Source organism: Pieris napi, chromosome 8 (genome assembly GCF_905475465.1).
Source record: "Pieris napi chromosome 8, ilPieNapi1.2, whole genome shotgun sequence".
Lineage (NCBI taxonomy): Eukaryota > Metazoa > Arthropoda > Insecta > Lepidoptera > Pieridae > Pieris > Pieris napi.
In genome coordinates this window covers 12260786-12287808 of record NC_062241.1, presented here as the reverse complement: position 1 = coordinate 12287808, position 27023 = coordinate 12260786, and the positions used below count along the sequence as shown (strand labels likewise).

Sequence of the window (27023 nt, the reverse complement as noted above, 5' to 3'; positions counted from 1 at the left end):
TGCCATGTTATTGATTATATTTTATATATTACTAGCTATCGTAACTATCGTGTCGTACGAAGTTCGCAGAAACTTCCTACCGCCGATACTTTTGAACATTTGTATCGGAATTTTTCATTAATTTTACAGTGTTTTTTAGTTATTATGCTATTTGGCTACATAAAAAGCCGTTCTCGAGTTACGAAGTGTTCGAAAAAACCCGCCTTTTTTTATACATTAAGATGTTTAAATCCCGCCCTAATCTTTTATATGGATGGTCTTTGATCGTTAGATATATCCTTTTTTTACAATTTCAATGTAAATTCAAACTAAATATATTCTTGTATATGTTAATACTTAACCCAACTTGGTACGTATACGTGCGTAGCCATATGCGTACTCGCCCGCACGCATTCGTATATTTCCTTCACCGTATTGATAAAAATTATCCTATAATTTATTAGTTATTTTATAACTTTATTGCTCAAGATATATTAAATTAACGATACCGAATATAATACACTTTTAATACTATTAAAGTTATAGCCATTATTAATGTACATTCGCGTTGAAAACCTGTATTAAGGCAATATTGATTTGACTACTCATTTCAGATTTAACAGTACTCAGGGTGAACAACAAATGATGGGTGATGAAATAAGTTATTTATAACATTTAAGTATTTAATTAATCTATTTAATGGACTGTGAGTGAGATTTACCATTTTTGATAGTTTGACGTAAATAAAATCGAAACTGAAAGATGACGTTTCAAAAGCTGGTATCTTTACAGAGCCTTACACATAGTAGTTAATCATAGTATGACATCGTATTTGATATTTGAGCTAAAGTTCTGGTCAGACAAGTATTTTCATATAAAACTAAAAAAAAAAAGATTTTGTACAGAAATTTCAATCAAGAATTTTGTCTATACTGCTAATAATAAATAAAACTGCATTTTAATGACATAATACATGTTTGTAACCGATAAAAAAATAGACTGTATGCCATATCGAATCTATCTTAAAATGTCGAAGCTGAAACGTCTTATACCACAAAGAGCACCGTAAAACGTACTATAAACCTCAATTAGTTAAATTCTCTTGCAATCCGAGTGTGACAAGGACCTAGACACACCCGTGACCTAGACCTCATCCCCCAGGTCTTGAACGCAGGTCTCAGCGATGGGAACGAATTTCTCATCGATTTGAACGAGCAAAATACTTTTATCCACGTGAGACCTCAGTTTGGGGTCGCGATGATTCGGCGTCCATTTGTGTACAACCTGTCAAATTAAAACGGTTATAATAAACTAGTCGGGGCCTTCACTTGACAAGATTTTAAAAACCATTTCTTATTAGTGGATTTAGAACCTATATATATACTGAAGTATTTCCGAACCAATTTGACTTTGGATCCTACAAGAAAAGAGGGTACCAATTCTTAAAAAGACCGACAACGCACTCGCGAGCCTTCTGGCAATGTGAGTGTCCATGGGTTCACTTAACTTCTGGTGAGCCTTCTGCCAGACTGCCCCGTTATAGAAAATAAAATAAGCAGTATGTATAGTGAATCTATTTATTAAGGATTTTTTTTTCTAAGTTATTAATTTTGTAATAACTTTTAGAAAAATTCCTTAAAAAGTTTTTATTGGATCCGCACCATTATTGCGTTCAGCTAAACTGTATTAACAACGCAAAATAAATATTTATACAAAAATTCGATAAACTTTTTAATCTACAGAATTAAATAAAAATTTAAAATGAGACCAATTTTGCAATTTGTTAAACCTAAATAAACTATCCCACACTATAGAGGCATTGTCTTTATAGATCTAATCCCTTTAAATGCTAATTGAGGAAGTCTTCCCCTAAACAATTGCAATAAAAAAAAATTGCGTACCAATCCATCCATTCCAGCCTGCGGGACCCAACTGCCCCAGAAATTCCTTCCCCCCCTCTCTCGCTCATACTCCGATGGCCACAGAACATCTATCCTCCTCCCGAGGTTAATGCAATCGTACACTCCCAACGGCTCCAAGATCAACACCTTACTCCCGACACTAATATTTATCTTCACGTCGCTTTTGCCCGAATCCGATCTTTTGATTTTCGTCTTTATTTTCGACTCTTTCTTCTCTTTTTTTACATCTTTTTCCGAAAAATGCGTCTCCTTTAACGGTATCGATTCGGGTTTCTCAATATAACGTCCCGTTAGTTCGCGGTAACTCTCGCGTTCGTGGCGAATTTCTTTGCTTATTTTCGAGAGATCTTTCGACGTACCCTCGTTTATGAAGTATCTGTGTGTATGGAATAAATAATATTAAAAATTTATTGGTAAATTAAACACAAAAGTTTACGTACCCATAAATTTATAACAATTTTGAGGCAGCTAAAAGCTTTGTTAGAACGCACAATTTAGGGTTTAAATTCGCACTTTAACAAAAACAATTTATATTTTAGAATGTGATCAATATTAGTTACATGCAATGGATATGAATTAAAAATGTTAGAAAGTCTGACATCGCTGAAATAAAATACAAATAGTTAAACTCTAGTCAAGAACTGTCAAAACTTTTATACCTGATTTTTAACAAATACACTATGTTTTTAGAGAAAAGGGGAAAACGGGCAGGTGGCACCTGATGTTAAGTAATGCAAGTGCGTTGCCGGCCTGTAGTTAAATCTTTAGGCGGCTTAAGTTTAATAGAAAAGCTAAATGATCCTTTTTAACAAGTATTCATTATATTATTTACTTTAAATTTGTATTGAATTTCAGCTAGATGATCGTGATACCTTTTAAACAGTGCGTCTTGCCTTGCGTTCCTATTCGCGATGATTTTGCAATCCGACAACGAGACGTCGAGACCACTACTCGTGCGCACGTCTTCTAACGACGAATCGCCACTATGGACTACATTTGACGACACCTGTATACATCGATAGACTCAATCACAGAAATGTCGAAAAATCCGTCAAATAAAATTGATTTACAGAAAATTTTAAACCTCCTAGCGCTCACGTTGATCAATAATTGTGAAACATCCTAATAAATTGTTTGACAAAAGTTAAAGTCAAAATCATTTATTCATATAGTTAACACAATGTACACTTATGAACGTCAAAAAAGAAATATACATTAAATGCTTCTAATTTTACATTTACTTCCAGTTCTCAAATCAAGAGCATAGACTGGGAAGAGAAGAACTGGCAATAAACTCTCCGCCACTCTTTTTAATCTCCAAATTAATCGACATTTTTAGCATTTTGATTTTTAATCGACATTTAAATTGCCACGCAATGGTTAGGCAGAGGTTTTCTAAAATCCAATTAATTATTAAAAAGAAGCGTATTTTTCAATATTTAAAAAAAAACAAATCAGAGCTCTGTATAGAGAAAGAAACTATTAAATAATAGTTTCTGAGTAGAGCGTTATGAAGATGACCAAATTATAGTACTCTCTGGGGATTTTTAATATATAATTTAAGTATCAATATTTTTCGTCAATTTACAATAAATAGATTGTAATATGTATTACAAATCCACTACGACATTTACGATATTGTATTGTTATTTATTAAACGCAAATACTTTTATCACATTTACATTACTTCTAATTATTAATTACACAATATTCTGTAATTCGGTGGTCATGGATTTAAAAAAATAAAGAAAGAATTTTGACTATACTTGGAAAAGCCTTTAATACTAAGGATTTACTAAGATGAAGTTATTTTATTTAAGTTACATTAAAAACCAAATTTGTAATTGTTAAGGAATATAAATATTTTTTTATTTTATTGATTTTTAACTTAGTCCACTGAAAATTACAGATACAAAAACTATTTTATTGTTGTTGTTACTTTGTACCTAAAGTGTCCTTTATTGGCCTTTTCAAGTGTCAAGAACATACAGTATTAATTTAATTTATTTTAATGATTACCTTAGCACTAGCTGCACGGCGTGGTTGTTCCCGCCAACCTGACTCCCATCCCGTAGAACCCTAGAGTTAAATCATCATCTATTTAATTAATAATAATAATAACCTTTATTTCTGTAAAATATTTATCCTAGTACCAAAAATGTGAATTAATAACTAATCGGCAAGCCTGTTAATTTCCACTTTACAGCTTGTCTTTGGACATAGGACTCCTGAAAGAGTTTCCACTTGTCTCGGTGTCTAGCTATCTATATCTATCTATAGAGCCAGCTCTACTTATATCATCTTTTTATTTGTCTTCCTCGTTTTCTTTTGTCATAGCGAGAAAGCCATTCCGTCGCTTTTTTCGTCCAAAAGATTATTATTATATTATTAGAAAAAAAAAGATTTTGAAGTGAAATTTCTTTAGGCTCATGAGGGTAAAATTTTTACGGAACGTCACGAACATGTGCAGCGTTTTTGTCGAAAGATAGAGAGCGATTGATCATATCAATATTATTATTATTTTATTAAGTAACTAAATTACCATTTTTTTTGTATTTTTATAAGGACACAGAACTAGACCTTTTTTGCTAAGACTCAGTTGGATATTTTAAAAAATGTGGACATAAGTTACCAATTATGATAATAATTAATTTGTTATATAATTTGGTAATTGTTACCATATTTATGGTGGTTTTTCTATATATTTAACAACTAATTTTAGTTCTGGTTTTAAATTAGCCTTAGTATCATCCATTAGTATAGAAAGACTGGCAAAATTATGGAATTTGGGCAGCTTAATTACTCAATAATTAATTTACGAAAAAGTTTCACTTCTGACATGTGTACTTTGTACGCACGCACTTTTTTTTCAACTCCTTTCTCCAAAAGAGCTCTGAAAAGGAATAATTTTTCATGATCCACTCCTGTTAATAGCACGATGTCATATTGGCTGGCTTTGTCTAAATCAGTTCTGAAATTCTAGTGAATGATTTCTACCTGAGCTTCATCGTGATGTTCATCCCGATGTTCGGTGGCGAGTCGAGCGCTATCGGACGCGGCGAGCAAACGAAACGACGCGGGCAACGCACGCTCACGACGCATGCGCGTTCGGTGAATGGGCTGGAAATTATAATAATAATAATAATTTATTGCAAGAATATGGTACAAAAATGTTAAGGTGGTACAATCGTAAGTTCGCATATTCTGCCACACACAATGGCGCGCAAATTTGTCTTAACATATCATACTTTATTATTTTGTTACAGTGTCTCATGCAAATAATCATTTATTGAATAGTACATTTTTCCAAAAGCAATACACTAAGTCGCTTTTTAAAGACTAGTCGGAATATTTTTTAATTCTTTTGGTAATTTATTGTAAACTATAATTGTAATATAAAAGGTGTTTTTCCGAAACAGTTCTAGATTGATTTTTGACACAGCCAATTTCAATTCAAATAATCACTACAACTATCAGAGAAATTAGATATTCTTAAAAAAATATTTATTTTGAATCAAACGAACAATCATTCATATTTTCGATTTTATATAAAAAATAAACGGTATCGCGAGCCGCTGCAAATATATTCTATATACAGTAGAACCTCGTTAAGTCGAACCTCGATAAGTCAAAAACCTCCAAATCTCGAAAAAATGTTTTGTTCCCTTCCCTTAAAACACCAAAACCTCCATTACTTGAAATCTTGACCCTCTGTTAATCGAAATAATCACCGAGTCCCTCCAAGCCATTTTGGTACATATTTTCACTCTATAACTCGAAAAATTAAATTTGACCTCTGTATCTCGAACATAAGAACGTTTTATTTTACAACCTTTACAACTTGATCATTTGGAATTTATTATCTCTATTGTTCGAACAAAAATAAGTTACCGACTTTAAGAACTTGCCGACAATGTGAGTACACTATTGTTTCTTAGAAAACATTTAGGAGTATACAATAATAAATTTATGACATGGAAACACGTGTTTGCTTGCTTTGTGTCAGGTGTCCAATCCTCCATAAGTTGAAAACTCTATAACTCGAATTTTTTGGCGTCCCCCTTGATATTCGACTTATAGAGGTTCTACTGTATAACTCAAACTTTTCTAAGTAACAATAGTATCCATTAATAGTGTATTAAAATACCTGCGTCCGCGCACGCATATGTCTCTCCCTTCTGGCGCCGCGTTCTTCACTGCGTCGTCTAGGCTCAGTCTCTTGATTATTTGCATATACTGGAAAATTACATCAAGTATTTTAAATAAAATTGTATGTATTATTAAAATGTAATACACACATCATACAGACAATATTCATTCCGCTTCACACAGATGGATATCAATATATTTCATCTCTCTAATGATATAATAATTATTGAATAGTAATTTTTGACCGTGTTCGTAACATACAAAGCTTTATATATTGCGATTTAATTATTCAAGTTTACCAAATAATACATAATATTATGTATATCTCTGGTATATGTTACAAACTCTTTTATCAAAAATGTATGACAATTTAGGTAATCATAAATGTTACAAAAAAAAATAAGCAGAATAGCAGCGGATTAGGTACGAGATAGGCACTTAACAATGCTTTCTTTAAAATTAATCAGCCCACTACCGAATATATCCAGCTCCGGATTCGAAAGAGAACTCCTAGGTTGGTTTTTTCAGAAGGAATTTGGAAATTTTTGCTGATTTGAGACCTTGGGAATGAATATGGGACGACAATGTTAATGTCCTGTAAGAGGTCACTGCTCTGTATTTTATTGTTTAGCAATTTATAAGAGAACGTAACACCGGCTAAAGATCTCCGATCGTGAAGTGATATCATACTAAATTTCATATAATCATTTTGATTAATACACTGTAGTGTTTTTTTATGTAATAGGACACAAACCTACAGGAGGCTCACGTGATGTTAAGTGATACCGTCGCCCATGAACACAGACATTACCAGAAGGCTCGCAAGCGCGCCGCCGGCCTTTAAGAATTGGTACGCTCTTTTCTTGAAGGACCCTAGATAATTCCAACCCATTACATACCAGGTTCCTCTTGCGTCCTTTCATGCGAATGTTGTTCCCTTAAAAGACCAGCCAAAGAGGCCAGAGTTGACGAAGTTGGTTTTCCCGCGCTCGAGAGACTACTTCGAGTGCCGCCTGAAAATATATCTTCCGATTAATGGTTAGTTTCACTAATTCTTGAAATTAGCGCGTTTGACTCTTACATTAAAACGAATTGCGAAATTTTAAACGCATCTATCTCTTTTCATTACAGAAAAAAACTAATTTGACAGAAAAAGACGAAAGACTACTTAATGGAAAGAGTGCAAATAGACTGATTCAGTATTTATGAATTGCGTTAAGAAAGTTACGTATAGATTTACGTATACGTAATACGTAAACGGCATGAAGAGCGTCCGTTAGTAATTATATAAATATATATTTTATAACCGGGACAAACTGGACAGCCTCCTTTACATTTTTGATATAAATGAGGCTGTCCAGAAGTGATACCGCTGCTCATAGAAACTCATATTGCCAGAAGGCTCGCAAGTGCGTTGCCGGCCTTTATTTATCTGGTCTTATCATTTTTATTAAACCTGCGCTAGTATTCTGTAACTTCCAAAGTGCGAAACCGTTAAATTTCGAAGTAGTCCTTTCAATATCCGTAGCGCTAATAACGGTTTTTATGGGATTGCACGGTACAACGATGAAGTTAGGATGGATCGCTTTTGAGAGTTACAGAGTACCGGTGCTGGTTGTACTCCCGTGACTCTCCCTCACCTGAATCTGCCCTATGCGAAGCCAACGAGGCCCTCGACGCCGCAGTTTGCGTATGGAGAGGTGGCCTCCTGCCCGCTTCTCCCCTTTCTGCGGCTGGGGCTTCACACGCCGCGCCGCTGGAGCAGCCTTCGCCGCAACGTCGGCGTATGCTAGATAAATAACCCAATAATCTAATTATTTACAATATTTATAAAGAAAGCGGTTGAGTACTGCCAACTGAGCCAATTTCTCCCCATGTCTACTTCGACAGTTGTACATTCCCGTTGATTAAAAAATATTTATGTTTTTGTGAACGAATGAGATCATTTCTAAAAAATATGTAGGATTTAGGTCAGACATATTAATAAATAAAATGCCACTTAAATTTCATATTATAACTTTATTTTAATCAATCTTTCTAATTTACATAAAGTTATTAGAATAATTAGAGTCAGGGATAAGCTAGCAAGATACAACTAGTGTACCGAGCCTCGCTAGAGCCGGGACTGCCTGCGCAAGGCTCGCTCCGCCATTTATAACGACAGACTCAGTAGTGGCCAGTGGGGAGACTTGAAGAACCGGCTGTGACGTGCTCGGTGCAGGTGCTCTTTACACAAATTCTTCCTAACAACTTACAAATTGCTTTAATAATTTTTTTTAGCCTTAAATGAAAAAGCCTGTATAAACTGTATCATGGCAATTTAAATCGCTAACGTACAAAACGGGGACGTTTCATTTGTTTGTATGCAAACTCATAATATTGCTTGTATCAAAGGGCGTTGTTCTCTTAATCAGTGCCGTAACAATAGGGTGACAGGGCTGACAAAAAGCCACGGGCCCCTACCCAAGAGGGCCCCTGTCCAAGAGATATTATGTTCTATGGATGAATGTGAAGTCCCTAATACGTATTGGGCTATCGTGGGTACAGACCATTCCCTCTCGCCTAAGAGAGGAGGCCTATGGCCATTAATGTGACATATACAACGTGTAATTGAGTACTGTGAAAATTTCAAAGTTTAATAAAATAAACTGAGTACAACGTGACGAATTTTACTGATAGGGCCCCATCAAAAGAATTTGCCATGGGCCCCAGGTGGTATAGTTACGCCACTGCTCTTAACGTATATTACTATTAATCGACATGTTATTATACCCTGTAGTCTTGTTAGTCTGTTAAGTCAGCATTTTCCATCACGAGATGAGAGTATAATAAAAATACTAAGGCAGTTCGGTATCATCCTCCGTCGCGAAAACATTTGTAGGCGTATATTTTGTAAATTTTAATTGCTAATTAAAGTTCAATTGTATCCAGAACATATTTTTCTTTTTTTTTTAAACCAAATCACCGGGAAAATATTAACATTGTTTAGAACAAATAGTTTATTTTATTTTAAGAATCTAATCAATCACATACTTTCGTATTTTTTTTCAAACAAGCATCTAATATTGACGAGTTTTAGTACGTATATTCAGTTCATTAAAGGCATTAATTAAAAAAAATAATAATAAAAAACAAACTCACCGTCTCCAAAGAGCCGTGACTTTATTCTTGATGGCCGTGACAGTGACGGCTCCGCCCACCAACGAGCAAAGCTGTTCCGACGTATCGGCGTACGAAGTCGTCAATGGCGACACGTATATCGGATAGCCTATCGGCTGATCGCAGGACGAGTTTATTATGTTTCTGAGGGCCTGAAATATTTATAATAATAAATATATATGTATCAAGTTAAAAATATTATAAAAATAACTCTAATTGCCCCTTCCAAAACGTTGTTTCATGTGGAGAAGAATGGGCAAGAAACTCCAAACTTACTGTTTTAAAATATTTTGTATACATTAATTAAATAATTATATGTGAAGACAATGAACCTAGAATAAAAAAAACGATGTATTATACCAAAATAAAATAGGCGCATAGTGTTATGAAACAGTGATGCCAGCTAAAGAATAAAATAAAGTAATTAAGTTATTTCGATATATTGTTCGTGATATTGAAATATTTGTTATTTTTGTATTAGGTCACTTGAGTAGGTAAATATTTAGATTTACCTTTTTGAAGGTAAAAAATACGTAGCATTTTTTTTATTGCCATCAAATAAGTCAAATTTGTCCCTTTTTCGGTGGAGAACTTTTTTAATAGCAACATTTATGTAATGTCAGAATTCTACGGAATTAAAAATCAGAGTATACTATAGTCAGTCTCCAATCTCTCTACCTTACGCTATGGTTATTGTGCACAAATTCATGTGGCTATATATTTTTATAATTTCATTTAATATATATATTTTTTAATTGTATGTGCATAGTTATTTTATAATAGTTTTGTTCCTAATTAAAATATCTGGTATATTAAAACTAATTTACCTGTTTTGCATTCTGTATGGAGCCCCTCTCAGGATTCCGATTCCTCAAGTAAACTAATTCTTGCTGCTGCCCCGCCCATAGTCCGCGTACGCACTCGCGATTCAACTTGATCACTCGAAAGCCAAGATGGCGTTTATTCAACATGATTATCTTGTAGTCGTCGTTGCCTTCGTCCATCACGTGCCTGGATTCAAACGGGTTTATAGAACATTTATTAAACTGAATCAATTTTTTTAATAACCTTGTATACGCCTTTTACGTGCAGATAATTAGAATCTATTTATTTCAAGTACGTACAATTTAATAAATCATATTTTCATTGAGAATTATAAACGAAAATTAATAATTTTTGAAGTGAAACTTCTTCAGGCGCATGAGGGTAAAATTTTTACGGAACGTCATGAAGATGTGCAGCGTTTTGTCTAAGAAAAGGGAGAGAGCGATTAAGAGAGAGTGAGAACGGGCGAACGTAGCATGAAGCAAATAGCCATGGAGCGAGAGTAGGGAGCAAGCAATTAAGAAAGATCAAGAGAGAGAGTGAGATAGAGCAAACGTCGCATCACGCATAGTGCCCATGGAGCAAGAAATGGGAGAGAGCTATTGTGAGAAAGATTGAGAGAGAGTGTAAGGGAGATCCAGAAAGAATACACGCTATTGGTTGATGAATTCGTTTAATTCGATTAATTTTTTCGTTTAATTTAATTCTGTCGCATAACGTCTAATGTGCAGTAAACGCAGATTTTTTATTTATTTATTTTTAAGTTACAAAGGTAAATGGACAGCAAGCTTATCTGATGTTAAATGATAGTTTACCCATAGATAATCATAGTGCCAAAGGGCTCACATGTGCGTTGCCGGATTTTTAAGAATTGGCAAAGTTTAAATATGAAGAAAAAAAAGAATATTAAAAATATATTTTGAAAAACCTACTCAAACCAAGGACACAAGAGGAGAAATTCAATTTTTTCTGATTTATTTGTCACTTATATTATTAGGTGATACGATACCTTAAAGCCAACAAATGTGGTGCCCCACGCAGAACGTTGTATCTCCAGGCCGGGGCAGCTTCGTGGCAGATCACGAGCCGCTGGGAGTGAGACACGATGGCCGAGTACAGGGCGGCACTGCTGCAGTATTCCTCAGGGAACATGAAGTGATCCTGAAAATAATAAAAAAAATATGATCACAAAATATGGTAAGAGCAAAGTTTTAAAACGGCTGAATCCAGAAACTTATTTATTTATTACTTTAAAGAAATTTATGTATAGAAAAATTGGTGAAAAAAAATGAAAAATATAGTTATATTTAGTACTAAACTATCAAAATGTTCCATATTATGTAAGTATGTTTTTTTTTGTGGTTGCTTGTTTAATATAATTGATGTCTGTAAAATTTGCGGTGTCATATTTTCTTGTATAATTTTATGCAGACGCGATTTAGAACTTATAAATAAATTACTGCGCTATGTGACATCCCTAATTCATAAAAACTATAACAGTCTGATTTCACTGGATTAACTTTCGTCTCTTTCTATCAAATTATGTTTACACTGTGATGAAAAGGACCACACGACTATGTATTAAACATTAGTTAAAACGGTATAAGAACCATTTTTGTTTTTTTTTTTAAATAATATGCTCCTCATTTATAGAATAGGCAAACAGGCAGGAGGCTCACGTCTTAAGTGATACCGCCATGGACACTCACAGTGCTAGAAGGCTCGCAAGTACGTTGCCGACCTTTTACGAATACGCTCTTAACTTGAAGATCCTTTTGGTTCGGACATACCTCAGTCAACGAAACAGAATTTGTTCATACAAACACAAAATATCGATAAAGAAATTTAAGATATCCTCAATTCAAATCTGAAGATATGTATCACCAACCTGATGCAACTTGAGAGCCATCCGAATAGCGGGCGCAAGAACGGAGTGAAGGAGGGACACGTCCGAGAAGACCCATTCGTCGCGTGCGCACGTTATTCGGAAGTCGCCTTTGAACAGCGAATGTAGGCCGTATAAGAAGAATTCCACGCTGAAATGTATATATTACAGATATGTTGTATAATATATTGATTAAGAGATAAATTGCATCATAAATCGTGTAGTACTATTTTATTAAAACAATTCGAATCACACACAAGTTGCGTGTCAAAGATAAAATTACATAAAAAAATACACTATATGTAAAACTTTTTAGTTCCGTTTAATGCATTATAAATATTTTATTAATTAAAATGTCTATATTTTTACCATAAACATATTTTAAGTCTTATTTAACTATAATGTGTATATTTTTTAAAATTATTTCTTGTATTTTTAAACATTTTGTTTCAAAATAAATAAACAACATACATTCAGACAGATTTATATCGACACAACTTCTTCAAAAAAAAAAATTATAAATTTAATTTATAAAAAAATTATATACGTTACCTGGAAGCTGAAAGATGCTGAGCTGCAGCCAAGGCCCGTCTCCCCAATAAGCTGAGGGCGAAACAGAGAGTCAGCAGAGAAGGATCTCGTCTCCAAGCCGCGCCGCGTCTCGCCCCGCAGTGCGCGATCCACTCCTGGTACACCGCTATGAATCTACTCCTGAAATTAACATTAACGATTTTAGTATCGTGTCCTTCACACTAAAAGTAAAAGGTCGGCAACACACTTGCGAGACCTCTGGCATTAAGCGTCCAGTGTCTTCCAGGCAACAGAATTAAAAAATAATATTATACGAAAAAATTATTTAAATGTGACAAAATTTCGAACCTCGTAATCCCACAGGCTCTGAAATCGTAGTCTTCATCGAGATTGACGTTGAAGATGGGATCCAGGTCGACAAAGGACCTCTCCGTCATCGGTCTGAGGGCCTCATTCAATTCCGGAGACGAGAGCCATTCCTCCAGCTTACTCGACTGTATCGTGTAGAAGATTATACTCTGAAAACAAATTAATAGGACCGTAATACCTCATTTACATTCAGCCCCTGCCGCTGCCGGCGATAATTCCCTAAATACTGCTGCAGCAGGATCGAGAGGAGTGTGTGTGTTACAGTACTGCCCTACCACTCACTTCGCTTTCAAGTTTCGGCAATGGCAGACGTCGAAATAATTACAGCGGCCATCAGTAGGTATGTCTAAAGCAACACTGATTTTTTTCCACGCGTCGTGAACGTGTTTCTGTTGTTTATCCTTAACATCCCAAATTACTTTTTCCGTTTCCAGTAGTTTTAGTCCCTAAGAATTTTATTGTAATCTTATTGCTCCATTCGGACGGCATTGTCGATGATCTAAATTCTAAACGAACGTCTTTCTACTCCAGGCGGTCGGCGAGTACTGAGCGTCGGAGCAGAATGTAAACACAAGAAAAGCTACAGAAGATACAAGAGCAGACGACTCGGAGATCTATTGCAGACGTCTAGCTAGCGAAATTCACGAACTTTTTTTTGACGTGACAACGTCACACACGAAAAAGTATGTGTCATTGTCCCGCTACGCCCATAATACGCTTGCGACACATATATCTATATAGACATATATATCTTTCCGGGCCGTCGCGTGATCAATCGCCTGAAGGGCTGGAGGAAAGCTCACTGGAGTGCGTGAAGTACGGAGAAAAGGTCAACGCCCTCCCTGGTGAAAGCGGTTTTCTACCCACTATCCATTAAGACGTGTCGCGGCCTCATACGGGCCTTTTTCATCTGGGAATGCCACGAGCTTAGTGTATCTTCGCCTAATATAGCAGCACGAGCTTCTATGTGTGCGTCGCGTTTACGCGTCTTGGCCATAGTGTGCTATTGTGTACGCCAACTCGAGTCTGACGCGTTACTTAACCTAATATTTGACACGAGGGTAGAACAAAAAATTTTACTCCTTCGTAGGTGGTTTTGTTGGATAGGTAGGTAATATTTTTACCCAAAAACCAAATTGTATAAATGCGTAAAAAATAGATTGTAAATAAATGCGGGTAGTTCCGACTAACCTTAACATAATAAGTGAGTAACACCTTCCTAAAGTCAAACACCTGCAGCATGGAGACAGCACTGTTATCCGTCACAGAGTATCCTTCCAGGACATATCTTGAGGTCGCCAACTGCCAGGCGAGCCAACGGAGGGTCCACCAGGAACCAGGGGATAGCACTCGACCCCCACAAACCCAGCGGCCACCACAGACGCCATCTACAATTAAAGTAATATCAAATTAACCCGTCGTCGAACTCAAACTCAAAATAACTATGGGTTATTGATATAGGTAACCAAGTACACTTATGAACGTCAACAAAAAAGATGTAGAGCGGGCAAGAAGAACTGGCCAGAAACTCTCATACAAATTGTTTGAACTGGAGTAAATGAATCCCAAGGATTAGGATCATTTAAGTAATCGTCAAATTTATAAAATTAATTTACGTTTAACGAGAGTTTTGAATTTATTCAGTACTAATTCTTTAATTTTCCTTTGGAGTTTGTTGTAAAAACGAATACTATTTCCATATAAGGTTTATCTTCTGGAGCCTAGTTGGTCGTACACGTAGATTAGTTTTCTTTCGAGTATTATACTGGTGGAGATATATATTCATTAATATTATACATTAATTGGCAAGAACCCCTCCGCAGATGAAGGACTCCTCTTGCGAACTAATTAGAAATTATATCATGTATTATATAGTACAGATAAAAAATAGATAGGAGATAAGAGATTTTTTTATTATTTTCTTTATATTATACATATCTAGTTATTCGTAGTCACTTATATCTTATAAACTGCTGGGCCGGTCTTGATAATTTTTTCCTAAGTTATACCTGATTTAAATAATCTTGAAATGACTTTTATAAATACCAAAAGTAATAAATTAATTAGAAGCAATAATTATGAACACCATTTATAATTCAATCATCGTTTTTCTGTAAACAATTTTCTTTTATACAAGCAAGAAAAAAACTCACCACTATTCTCCTCTGGTCCTTCGGAAATAGCTTCAACTTCACGTTGCTGGCAATAAGTCCCTCGAAACTCCAGACCTCGGAGCTGGAAGGAGACCAGCCCATTGCCCATTTCCACGATATGCACGAGGCAGTTTAGATAATCCGATGCTAATACTGAAAAAATATTCATTAGCTATATATAATTTTATAACTATATGTTGGGTATGCGTTTATTAATATCTTGCCATCACATCGCAGATATTTTTACTACATTTTGATAGTAAATAAATAAATTTTGTTTAACGAAATTAATAAAAATAATTATCTAATGGTAAATTTAAACAATTCTCAAATCTACTTGAACAAACACCAAAAATAATAAAATTCGATCCGATCTAGAAGGAGTAATTACAAATACTGGAGCAGTGTTGGCCTAGTAGTTTCAACATGCGGCTGTCATCTCTGGGGTGGTAGGTTCGATCCCCGGCTGTGCACCGATCTATTTGCTCATTTTAAGACCCACTCGTAGGGTGAAGAAAAACACCGTAAAGAAATCAATATGCCTTATTGTGTATTTATTTTTTGACGTTCATAAGTGTACATTTTGTTACCCATATAAATGAATGATTTTGAATTTGAATTTGTCTGTCAAGCGCAAAAGGTTGATCACCTACTTGCCTATAAGAAATTATCACGGAACAGAGAGAGAAATCTAAGGCTCAGACCTAAAAGGTTCTATGGCCATTAATATAGTATAAGTACAAACACACGCACAGAACATTTAAATATATAAGTATATCTTACCAAAACAATCGCCTTGTTGAACAATACCCCATCTCCCAAGCATCAAATCTCCGCAGAGGTAGTGTTGTAAGGAACGCGTCAAATGCTCGTAGAATATTGAATTTAAGTTATTATCATCTGAAATATGGAAATTAAGTTAAAACCTAAAAACAATTCATTGCAGTTTGACTTACGCCGGGAAGTTTTTTTAATGATGTTAATGATTAAGTGATACCGCCCAAGGAAACTCAATGCTACAGGGCTCGAGTGTTTTAAGAAAAGAGAGAGAGAGAAGGCAAGAGAGTCAGAAAGAATGAAGGTGAAATACGAGCTATAGGCCGCTCAAGACCGAAAACAGAGACTCACTGTGGTCCTGCCCCGTCTAGGGGTTGCACCTTTAAAACGCTCAGTTGTGAAAAGATGGACGGAGGTAATACGGAGGTATTCTGACGTCCGGGTGAAATATACGTCCACCACTAAGTTAATGTACAGTAAATCATATCAGCAAGTTTCAAATATTAGTTTCCGGCTTACAGAGCTGTTTTTTTTAAATATTCTGGAAATATATATTAACTACAGATAGAGATAATCCGATGGTGATTTTTTTTAAAGTAGTTTTGCATACAGAATTATCTAAAATGTATAAATTATCCCAAAAATAGATGAAACAAGAAACGATATTTTGTTAAAATTTGGCATAAAAAAGTAAATAAAAATCTATTTTTATCTACTCACCAGCCCCAAGATTCCTTTCAAGCTGTGATGAAAGTCTCGTGTTGCTTTGATCAACTCGCTTCGTGTTGTAATCTCTCTCCCAGAACTTAACAGGCCGAACGTATGATGTCATGAATATTGCGCTACCTGAAAAATCATTTATACCTTAAAAAAGGCTCTATTTTTTAAATCTTTTTAATATTTTTTAAACTTTTTTGAACCAAATAATAATACTTTTACAGTCCAAAAAATTCCCATTTTTTATTAGACATAATGATTGCTTTTTTTTGCATCTGCATGAATCTATATAAATAAAATTGAAACGTAAAATATGTTGCTAAGCTCAAACTACGAAGACGGCTGGACAAATTCGAGTATTTTTCCTAATTCCTTAAACTTCCTTCCTTCCTTCCTTCCTCTAAGGAATATTTTTATGGAGATAAATATTGGAAAAATTGCACGTAAAAACCGAAAAAGAAATATTTTTCTGTAATTATAATTTTTCGGTTTTGCGGTAAAAATACAATAAAATATATAAAAAAATAGAAAAACATGATCACACCAAATAAGAGAACGTAAAACCACGCCTAAAAAGAGACAAAAAGAGAAAATATATACATACCCAAAGCAGGAGTGAGCGGTGAAGATAATAAAGCCGATAGCGCAGCTTGAAGAAACAACATGGCCGAATGAGGTACAGAAAATGGCTGCGCAAACGCATGAAACGCGCTTCCCCAAGTTATCTGCCACGGGGCTATATACGTCACTACGAATTGTACCTGAAAAAAAATTAGTTTTTTTGATTCGAAAATAAATTTCAGTTTTTCAAATCGGATAAAAAATAGCAAACTAGACATGTTTATAGATTATTATCAACCGTGCATTCGAATCTTGTACAATAATGGATTATGTTATCAACACTCGCTGTTTAAAGAAAAGGCAGAGAGGAAAAATTAAGGCATCGATTCGAATTCTAGAAAAAATAAGATTATTAGTCCGTCAAAATCTTATCAAGTATTTTTATACAGGTAATAAAGGGGATAGCGGGGAAGGATTGGAAAAGTGTGGCGAGGACGAGAGGAAAGTGGAAGATTTTGGAGGAGGCCTTCACTCAGTCGGAGATCGTATACTAATGTTAAATATATATATATACTAGCTGACCTGGCTAACTTCGTTCCGCCCTACAACCTTATAATATCGTTGTTACTTTAATTTAACTTATTTTAGGATTTCATTAATGTTAAGTATTACATTAATACAACTCTTTTGCAAATGCAGAAATGTTTTATTGCTTGCCATTGCGAAAGAAGAATGGCAGTTTTACACATTAGGCATCTTCTCTCTAGCGTCAATATGGCGATACTGCATGTTAAGCACTTTCTGATATCCAACATCTTTTGATCAGGATCAAAGCATGGTTTTGCGTCTCCTCATTCACCTGAAGATCGGAATTTCTTGAACTGACACGAATTCGACGTAAAATGATGCGTAGTTTTGTCAACAGATGGCACCATATGGTTTTTGCATTCGTAAAATTAATTAATTTATTTATTGTTATTCGATAACTTATCGGATATTTTATTGCTTATTCTGCTATTCGGGACGGAAACAAATCCAACAAATCAAAAACCATGGCAATCGGTCCAGCCGTTCTCGAGTTATAAGTGTTGTAACAAACACGACTTTCTTTTATATATATATATATATTAATATAATGTTAAACAAAATCAACAAGTCTATAAATTTGCTAGGAATTTTCGACGTCTCGTGGTAAATTTATAAACTAACGAATATCCATTCGTAAGATTCAGCGGTTAGTTAGTGACTAATTCAACCAATCAGAGCGCACGTGCCGTTTGGTTATCGCTTACTTACTATTTTACGCGTGTGTTCGGTAAGTTTATCAATTGTCAAGTGATATATACACAGGTGAACATGAATATCTTACCTTCAACAAAAACTCATAGACTTTGTTAAAAATGATGGCCATAATGAAATAATCCACTAAAAAAGTCTCCGATATGTTCTGAGCGCCAAGATCTAATTGAAAGAGAAGCACCGCAAACACGATGATAAGGTATTGGCTCTCGGGGTCTGAATAGGCGTTTCTGAGACCTAGAAAAATAATTATAAAATAAATATAAACTATTTAAAAATAAATCAGTAGCGCTTCAACGTTTTTAGGTCTAGGCCTCAGATTTCTATATCTGTATCATGATCATTTGTCAATCTAATAGGTAAGTAAGATCAGCCTCCTGTGCCTGACACACGCCGCCGACTTTTTGGGTCAAAGGCAAGCCGGTTTCATCACGATGTTTTCCTCCACCGTTCCTTAACAGCCTTTTCAGCTCAGCTCGGGCTGTTTTGTGCCACGAGCTGGTGTGACTTCGCATTATATAGCCGCAGGCGTCTATGTGTGCGTTGCGTGTACGCGTCTCGGCCGCAGTGTGATATTGTTAACGCCAACGCGAGTATGTCGCGTTTTTATTTTTTGTTATTTCGCATATATTCTATTGTTATACACGAGTGGTTTATATAGAGTAAAACTAGAATCCTCTATTATTTAAACCATTTATGACCCAGGAACCGTACACTTGCCATAACATAGACTATATTAATTTCAATAACAAAAAGCTAGTAAAATGTCCATGTATAATAAAATGATAACTATATTAACTTGACTCACATTTCAATGCGCAAACGCTTATAATAAGCGCGCCCAACGCGTCCCCATACTTTTCAGCAATAGCGGGCGCATCTTGCGTCGTTGCCGCAATCACCACCGCGGGAAATAGCAAGTTCCGCTCGAGAAAACACAGGTACACGAATATCTGAAAACATAATTCACGTTTGACACTCAAGAGCACACTGCGATTTGGGATGTTTCATCATCAGACGTCAAGGCAAAATGCGAAATTCCACCCGTATCAACGACGTCCGTCGTTTCACAACTGAGCGTTTGTTAAGGCAGTATTTGCCGCACACCACCGAACTATTTCCGAACAAATTCGACTTCAAGTAAAGAGCGTACTTCTTAAAAGGCCGGCAACGCACTCGCGAGCCCTCTGGCATTGAGATTGTCCGTGGGCGGCGGGATCACTTAACGTCAGATGAGCCTCCTGCCCGTTTGCCCTTGTTATATAAAAAAAAATAAACTGACCTTCTCAAAAATCATAAGCCGAGCTGGCTCTGTCACTTCAAACTGCGCGTATTCGTGTTGTTTTAACACCGGACCGGCTAGACACAGCCACGGTTGCTGCTTGCGCAATTGTGGGGTTAGGTAGTGAAGTACCCAGCCTAGACTTCCAACTATTATCCATAAGACCTAGAAATAATTTAATTGATTTAAATCAGTTCTTACTATGCGATCGTGAACTTCTAAGGGCCAAAAATGTATTTTGTTAAATCGGCTAGATCGAAGTTTTATTTAAATATATAGTGTTTCATTTAAATATAGTAGGTATGTAAATATCTGATACCTATCCGTTATTTTACTTATAGACCGTGTAGGTAATATAATTTTCAAATCAATGTACATATACAAAATATTGAAAAAACTATGTATTTAAAAAAAGTATTTTTATAATATTTATTAACGTAATTTTGACTTTCAAAAGTGCCCTTTAATAAGCCTAATTGAAATAAATGAACTTTGACATTTTGTGCATAAAATTGGAAGTGTAATATTTTTATTTATTATTACATTTATGTTTACCATAATAGTCATGTATTTAAGAAAAGATAGCTTGTATGCTGTAGATATAGCACTATATATGATGTTGCGAACTTTAAGTAATAATGCTCACGAAAATCATAGACTAAGGGTGAGATTCAGAATCGTCAATTCAAGTTATTATTAAATAACTAATGAGCGACTGCATCTTGAGCACACCATACACATCATCACACAACACAGCCGAATTAGGTATTACGTATTTAATCCTTTAGTAAATATTTGAACTATTTTGTATATATTATGTATTCCATCTTTGGCTATTTATTTAGTATAATTGATTTTGTTGTAAGCAGTAGGAATACGATATAAATAATGTGAATAAACGTTTAATACAAAAAGCTTTCGTGTTTCAAATATTTCAACAAAATACTCACTGTATTAAGCTGTGGTTTCAACGTAGTAAAGACGGTCGTACAGTGAAGTCCAAACACCAATATTCCCAGGAACGTACACACTATTACATCATTCTTCAACCTTGCGTTAACCGTCTCTTGTAATTTCTTCGGCAATGGATCTTCCATATCCTCATCCGATTTATCCGGTTCCGGTTTATTCGTATTGGAATTTAAAGTATTGGAATCGCGGGTCTTTTCATCGTGTTCAGTAGGCGGGTCTACTTTGAGAGACGTCGTGGAATTCGTCGTATCTCCTTTAGGATCCAACTTCAGAGAACTAACGCTGGACGCTTGGGAGCGTTTGTGTGTTCTCGAGATATTTGTTTCTGAACTAAAGTTTATTTTCGACGCCGAACTACCGACTGAGATCTGTTTTGAAATGTTACTTTCGGAATTATTCTTCTTCTCCTCTGTTAAGGTGTTAGGTTCAGTTTTATCGTTTTCTGGCGAACATTCTGGATTGTGTACTATATATAACTCTGGCGGTAATAAGTGTTTCTTAATTAAATTCCATATAAGGGTATAGTCGCTTGCGCTACGACTCAAATGATACGCTATGGGCACTAGCAATCCGCAAAATATCGATATTAGTATGTTATGTTTTTGATGCTGCGATTTTTTGCCTTCTATCAAGCCACTGTAAGCGAATCCATACAAAGTTCCTACAGCGGCTAGCGATCGCATCACACAATATACGGCAGCGCTCAAGCTGCTAGTTGCGTTCCCTCCAAACACGTGCATGTCAATTTGTTCTAGTAAGTACATCAGAAATGTATTGACTTGGGGAAACAATCCCAAACTAAACGCTAAAGGGAAAAATAATAGGAACTTCGATAAGATTTCTTGAACAACGTATAGGCAATCTCTTTCGTTTAATACTAAGCCATATATTGATAACGGTGTATCTGCGCTTCGTTTACTTCGCGAGTGATCGTCATCAGTGAGATGACTACTCACAGCGCATAGTATTGCTGTACAAAGGCAAAAATATACAGGCCGAGAGAACACAACCATTTTATTAAAACCGTGAACCGGCGACGCAGAATCTGGTTGAACACTTTTCAGTAACGAATATTGACTCCCCGCCATGATAAAACAAAACCAGAACGCGTATATATCCTTGTAAAATCCTAAATTTAATACCATCGATCCCAAAACTGCGACCGCTATCGCCAGCATTATCGACACAAAGGTCTCTTTGAACGTTAAATTTCTATCAAATAAAGCTAATAACTTTAAACGGTCCATTGTCACTTTTATTTCAAAAGTTTTAGAGAATTTAAACTTGTAATAGCTCTTTGTTTTTGGCTTGTTGCTCTTTTTTATTTCGTCCATCATTTTACACAATTTACTAACATTTATTTGCTCATTTATTTCATCGTTTAACGATTGTATCAAACTAGGAAATTGTGTCTCAATTTGAGAGTTCATTTGTTGCGCTCGCTGTTGACTCATTAAGAAATTGATATGCATACTGGGGAGGCCCATTCGATTCTGTCTCTCATTCTCAATTTCTTCAAGCAGACTGTCGGTGACATAAGCCACGGGCGACCTCGCTTGTTCTAAATGAGAATTGGTCCCACCATCAAACACATAGAACCTTTTATTAGTGGTATTTGTGTTTATTGGCACGATTGCAGATACGTTATTATTACTTGATAGGAGTGGGTTATTGCTGCCTTGATTGGAAGAACTATGGTCGACACTGTCACCACGTTTTGGTTTTGTATTTTCACTAGTTCCTGCCTCTGATTCTAAGGAACCGCAGCTTCCACCCGCTGTTTCCGTGTTATCTTCCGGTTTGATTTCCTTAATTCTGGGTGCATCTTCATTTCCGGGCAATGGAATTGGAAGAGCATGGGTACGGGCGCAACCATTTTTATCGAAAGTATATGACATCCAGTTGCCATATTCATCCATAAAACAATGTATAGCCCCGTCTGTAGTGTCATCGAATGACTTCGCGAAATGAGCTGTGCCGGCATTGCCTTGTTCTGTGTTTGAAGGTTTTTCTTTTTTCTCATCATTTTGTGAAGAATTATTTCTTTGCCTTGTGGAACGTTTTACTTTGCGCACTCGATTTCTATGATTTCTATCCATTAAAGGTCGCAATCTTGGACCTTCTTCTGTAGGTTGCGTTTCAACAGGAGGAGTATTATTTTCATTACAGCACGGCATAAACTCTACTCTCGAATTGAGAAAGGCAGCTAATAATGGCATAGAAGTCGGAAGTAGAGTATTTGTGGATGTTTGTGCGACTTCTTCTATCGATCTTTTTCTGGTTTTGTGGGAACCTTCTCTTTCACTTCGTATACTCTGTCGATGACTTCGCGAACGACCATCTTCTCTATTTGGCGGTGGCATTACGACAGTGTTTGCGTTTGTCGCAGCGAATAAACATTCTAATCCCTGCACTAAAGCAGCTTGAGCCTCAACAGCATCCATTAGTATCCTATCCTCATTTTGACTTTCATCTTTTTCTTTCCTAGAATCTCGCTTCTTGTTCTCCTTTTGTGATGATGCTCGGGACCGCGCTAAGTTTTTAATCTGCTTTGGTATTGCGCCTAAATTTTTTGGAACATTTGTGGAAGTTTCTCCTAGAGCACCAAGTTTTTTACATAGTACTTCTTCAGTATAAACACTATCTTTGTACGCTATTTGTTTTGAATCTGTTTCTTCAAATAGCCATTCAATGCTATATACACTCTTTTCATCAGCGCTCTTGCTATCGCAAGTAAGTTGCGACTCTTCCGTTTCTGGCGGATGTTTTTCAAATTTATTTTCAACTCTTCTTTCCTCGCTACTACTGCTAGAATTAGAAATATCGTGGTCCCATACTTTTTTTTCTGCTGGCTGCTTCTCTTCTGCTTTTTTTTCCGATTGATCACCTATGTCATTTGATTCTAAACTAGATTTTTCTATTAGTAAATCTTTTGAACTTGCACTAGCTTTATCAAAATAGTCTGCATTGTATTTACATTCACAAGGATGCCCTTGACGCTCGTGTCGGGTATCTAATTTGGCGGATTTTTTCAGTCTTGTAGGCTTTTTTTCACTAGGGCAGCCCAAATTGTGTTTTCCTACTTGGATTCGATCACAGGAATGTTTCTTGCAATCGTGTTGATTTTTTGTACGAACTACGCGAACATCATTAGGTCTATCTAATAAGGGGGATCTCGAACCATTGTTTTCATAATCAGAATCACTAGAACGCATAGCAGGTGATTGCTCTGCATCCCAGTCAAATCCTCTAAACTGTTTTTCATCCTCATAATCACTATAACTTTCACCGCTGGAATCTAAGTCGGTTTCTTTTTGGGAAGTCTGCATTTCATCGGATATTTCCGCTATGGGATAAACAATTTCCGAGCCGTAATTTAAATAGGGATAACATCCTTCACCATTTTCGTTCTTGGGGTATAAATTTAAGTGGGGACCACGGGTGAGACACTTGCTAGGGGGTGGTATAACTGCGCTTTTTGGATTTTTAAGCACTTGCCCACCAATGGTTTCAGCACTATTTGGATGTGGTGATAAATTGGAAACACTGGGGGGAGGACAACCAATTTCTAAAGCGGCACTTTTAATTCTCCTAACACCAGGACTCTTACCCTTACTTTTATCAGTCTCAGCTGGTGCTTCTGCTTTGACCATCATATATTCACCTAACTCTACACTCGCGAAAAATCCATGATCAGCATTATTAGAGTGTCTCCTCATATGTGAAACTAACTGCGCGGTTGAATTAAGAAGCGGCAACTGTATAGTGGACATAGTAGAGTTGGAATTTCTTCGCATATTTGATGATTGTGCGGTTGCAAGGGCCATAGCGGACTTGGTACAACTTTCATCTGGATAATTTGTGTATCTGCGTCGTTGTGCGAGTCTCTTCTTTGGTGAAGGTGGTCCTACGCTAGGTTCTGAATTGTCTCGCGAATCTGAACTCAGTTGTCTAGCAAATTTGGATTGATATGGTTCTCCAACAGCCGCCTCGTCGCCGTCCAAGTAAAGCCACTCTTTAAAGAAATCCCTATTGCTGGAGCCTCTTCTGTGAGGGCATTCATGATACCGACGACTGACTTTAGCAAATGGGCCTTCATCTGTATTATGTACGGGTAGATTTTTATCACCTCTGGAATTTCTATGTTCTTCAGCAACCAGTTCATCAATTCTACCAGGTGCACCACGTCTACTTCTGATATCCCGCCTATGACCAGATTTTGATCTACTTCTAGTTGGACGAGATTTTGATGGTCCTACATCTGCTGTCTGCGCAATACACAGATCTGATTTAGTTGTAGCAACTGGGTCAAGCTGTTTGCCAGACATTGCACTATCTTCCATGCTAGATTCCGAACTATTCTTACGGTGAACATCCACTTTTAAATCTGAAATGAGACAACAGTGTCAAAAATCTTTCGGATTGTCTTCTATTGTATAAAGGTGGTGTATGAGGTAACATTAAAAGTAATTTAACACAGAACAGGGTACATTTACACACTGTAACTTAACTATTATAATTTATAATAAACCTTTTTAAGTTACAACTTAAATATTTTTCTAGTATTGGAAGAAAAATACAACTTACCAATAGTACTGTTATTTGGTTTATGATAGGTTTCAAGGGAAGTAACAGAGTCATTGTCACTTGGCGGGACAGCAGCTGCATTTAAGGTTTGCATTTCCACACCCTCCTCTGGCCTGCGGGATTGCAGTAGACTAAACAATTGTGAGTATATTTAATACATGCAAACAAAGCAGGGTTAAAGCAAAGCTGAATCTAATCTACTATTACTTTTATATTAGGTACAAAAATATACTAAAAATTGGTATTTTGTGGTGGCTTATAGTTGTAAAAAATATATTAGTCTAATAATAGTTATAACATATTCGGAATGATAAGTACTTAATATGAACTATACACTGAGAAGGTAACAGAATGTGTTTATGTAAATACATAGGATGCAAAAATGTATTGATAGATGAATTAAACATTCTTCGAAATAAATTTTTAGAACCATCATGGATTTAGTATATTGAGTATTGAATGCAAACTACAACTACTAATCCACTAAGCTACCACTAGGCATACATCTACTATTAAACTATTCTACCACAGCAATAGACTTGCATTTACAGACTAATAACTTTTTACTTTGTCACAATAATCATGATTAAAGTCAAAATCCATCTAGATAATGAGTTCAGGTCATTAAACCATATATGTTTGTTTAAAACTAAGTATACATTTTTATACTTCATATTTCTCTATTGTTTGGCTGATTAGATAATCGTATATATACACAGTACAAAACATTTAGATATACAAACTCCCATGAAGTATAAGGACTACTTACGCAGCATTCTCAGTAGGGTTGCCTGATTCATCTGTTGTTTCAACAACAATTAATTCCTTTGTATCATACATGTGGTGCAAACCATGGTTTATTACCTTGAGGACAGTAAAGACCAAAGCCACTAGAACACAATAAACTGCCCAACCAACACTTGCTGGTGGAAAGTACTGCAATGAAAGGTTTAAAATTAAACATATGGAATGAAAGTAATAATGTAACATTTAATCATAATAATATTTAAGACTGTTACTGTGACACTTTAAAGTTGATTACAATATATATGTATGTATATTTTTTTAGTCATATTAAAAAAAAAATTATCCTAAGTCATATTATAAACATTATTAAGTATTACATTATTGGCAAAGGCTTTAGGAAATACATTGCCTTAGAACAGCAGCCACAAAACCAGTTTGTTTTGTAATTTATTAGTAAAAACAAATGACTAATCGCGCGCTGCGGAAACCTTAAGAACATTGACCTGATTATTTGTCGTAATGAATGCTTTATCAAACACCGCGAAACTACTTACCAGGTATACGGAGAAGGGCAAGCAAAGGAGGAATAGCCATATGTACAAATGTACGGTGTTACAAAATAAGTTCTGATGAGGATCATAAAACCAACCCCCAGTTAAAGATGCCCATATACCCTGCCGTAATATCTCCAATGTTTGTGAACCCATTTTAATTACTAGAGACACATAATCACGTTTGACTGACTGTCTACACTCACACGACTATACATATCACAATTTCAAACATAATTTCACATCAGCTCATGTCGAAAAGAAACTCTGTCCTCTTTACTGCCATTTTGTACGACGTTCATAGTTCACACAATAACAAAATTGCAGACATGTGTTTTACACAAATATACATGCATAAAACTTATTTCGGGGGGTTACGATTATTTATTTTCAAAAGGTTTGTCAAAGACACACAACATTGTTTTATTATTAAATGGGATTCTAATAAAATAACATAAAAACAGTCGACATTCCTACAAAACAACACTCGATTCGAATTTGATATTTGACACGACACTTCATCTGAAAATGACATACTTGTTGCCAAAATCATAATCG

General features: G+C 35.7%; 1 protein-coding gene across 4 annotated transcripts; it reads right to left on the bottom strand.

The window, feature by feature from the left end:
- Positions 1-17: 17 nt before the first annotated feature.
- LOC125051586 (pecanex-like protein 1) lies at positions 18-26978 on the bottom strand. Of its 4 annotated transcripts, none has more exons than XM_047652005.1 (26): positions 26469-26978; positions 25937-26103; positions 25168-25298; positions 20559-24967; positions 19609-19773; positions 19135-19279; positions 18397-18563; positions 17071-17227; positions 16470-16595; positions 15756-15872; positions 14973-15125; positions 14011-14207; positions 12799-12968; positions 12472-12630; positions 11923-12070; positions 11044-11195; positions 10037-10220; positions 9192-9361; positions 7691-7839; positions 6950-7063; positions 6049-6137; positions 4899-5021; positions 3921-3980; positions 2774-2907; positions 1881-2277; positions 18-1263 (listed from the first exon to the last, which is right to left on the bottom strand). In XM_047652005.1, the coding sequence occupies exons 1-26, from the start codon at positions 26619-26621 to the stop codon at positions 1123-1125; spliced, it is 8277 nt and encodes a 2758-aa protein (XP_047507961.1). In that variant the 5' UTR covers positions 26622-26978; the 3' UTR covers positions 18-1122. The 4 variants fall into 4 exon arrangements, with proteins under 4 accessions (XP_047507961.1, XP_047507963.1, XP_047507962.1 ...); XM_047652007.1 differs by having other exon boundaries at positions 2795-2907; XM_047652006.1 differs by having other exon boundaries at positions 25168-25280.
- Between the last annotated feature and the right edge of the window lie 45 nt (positions 26979-27023).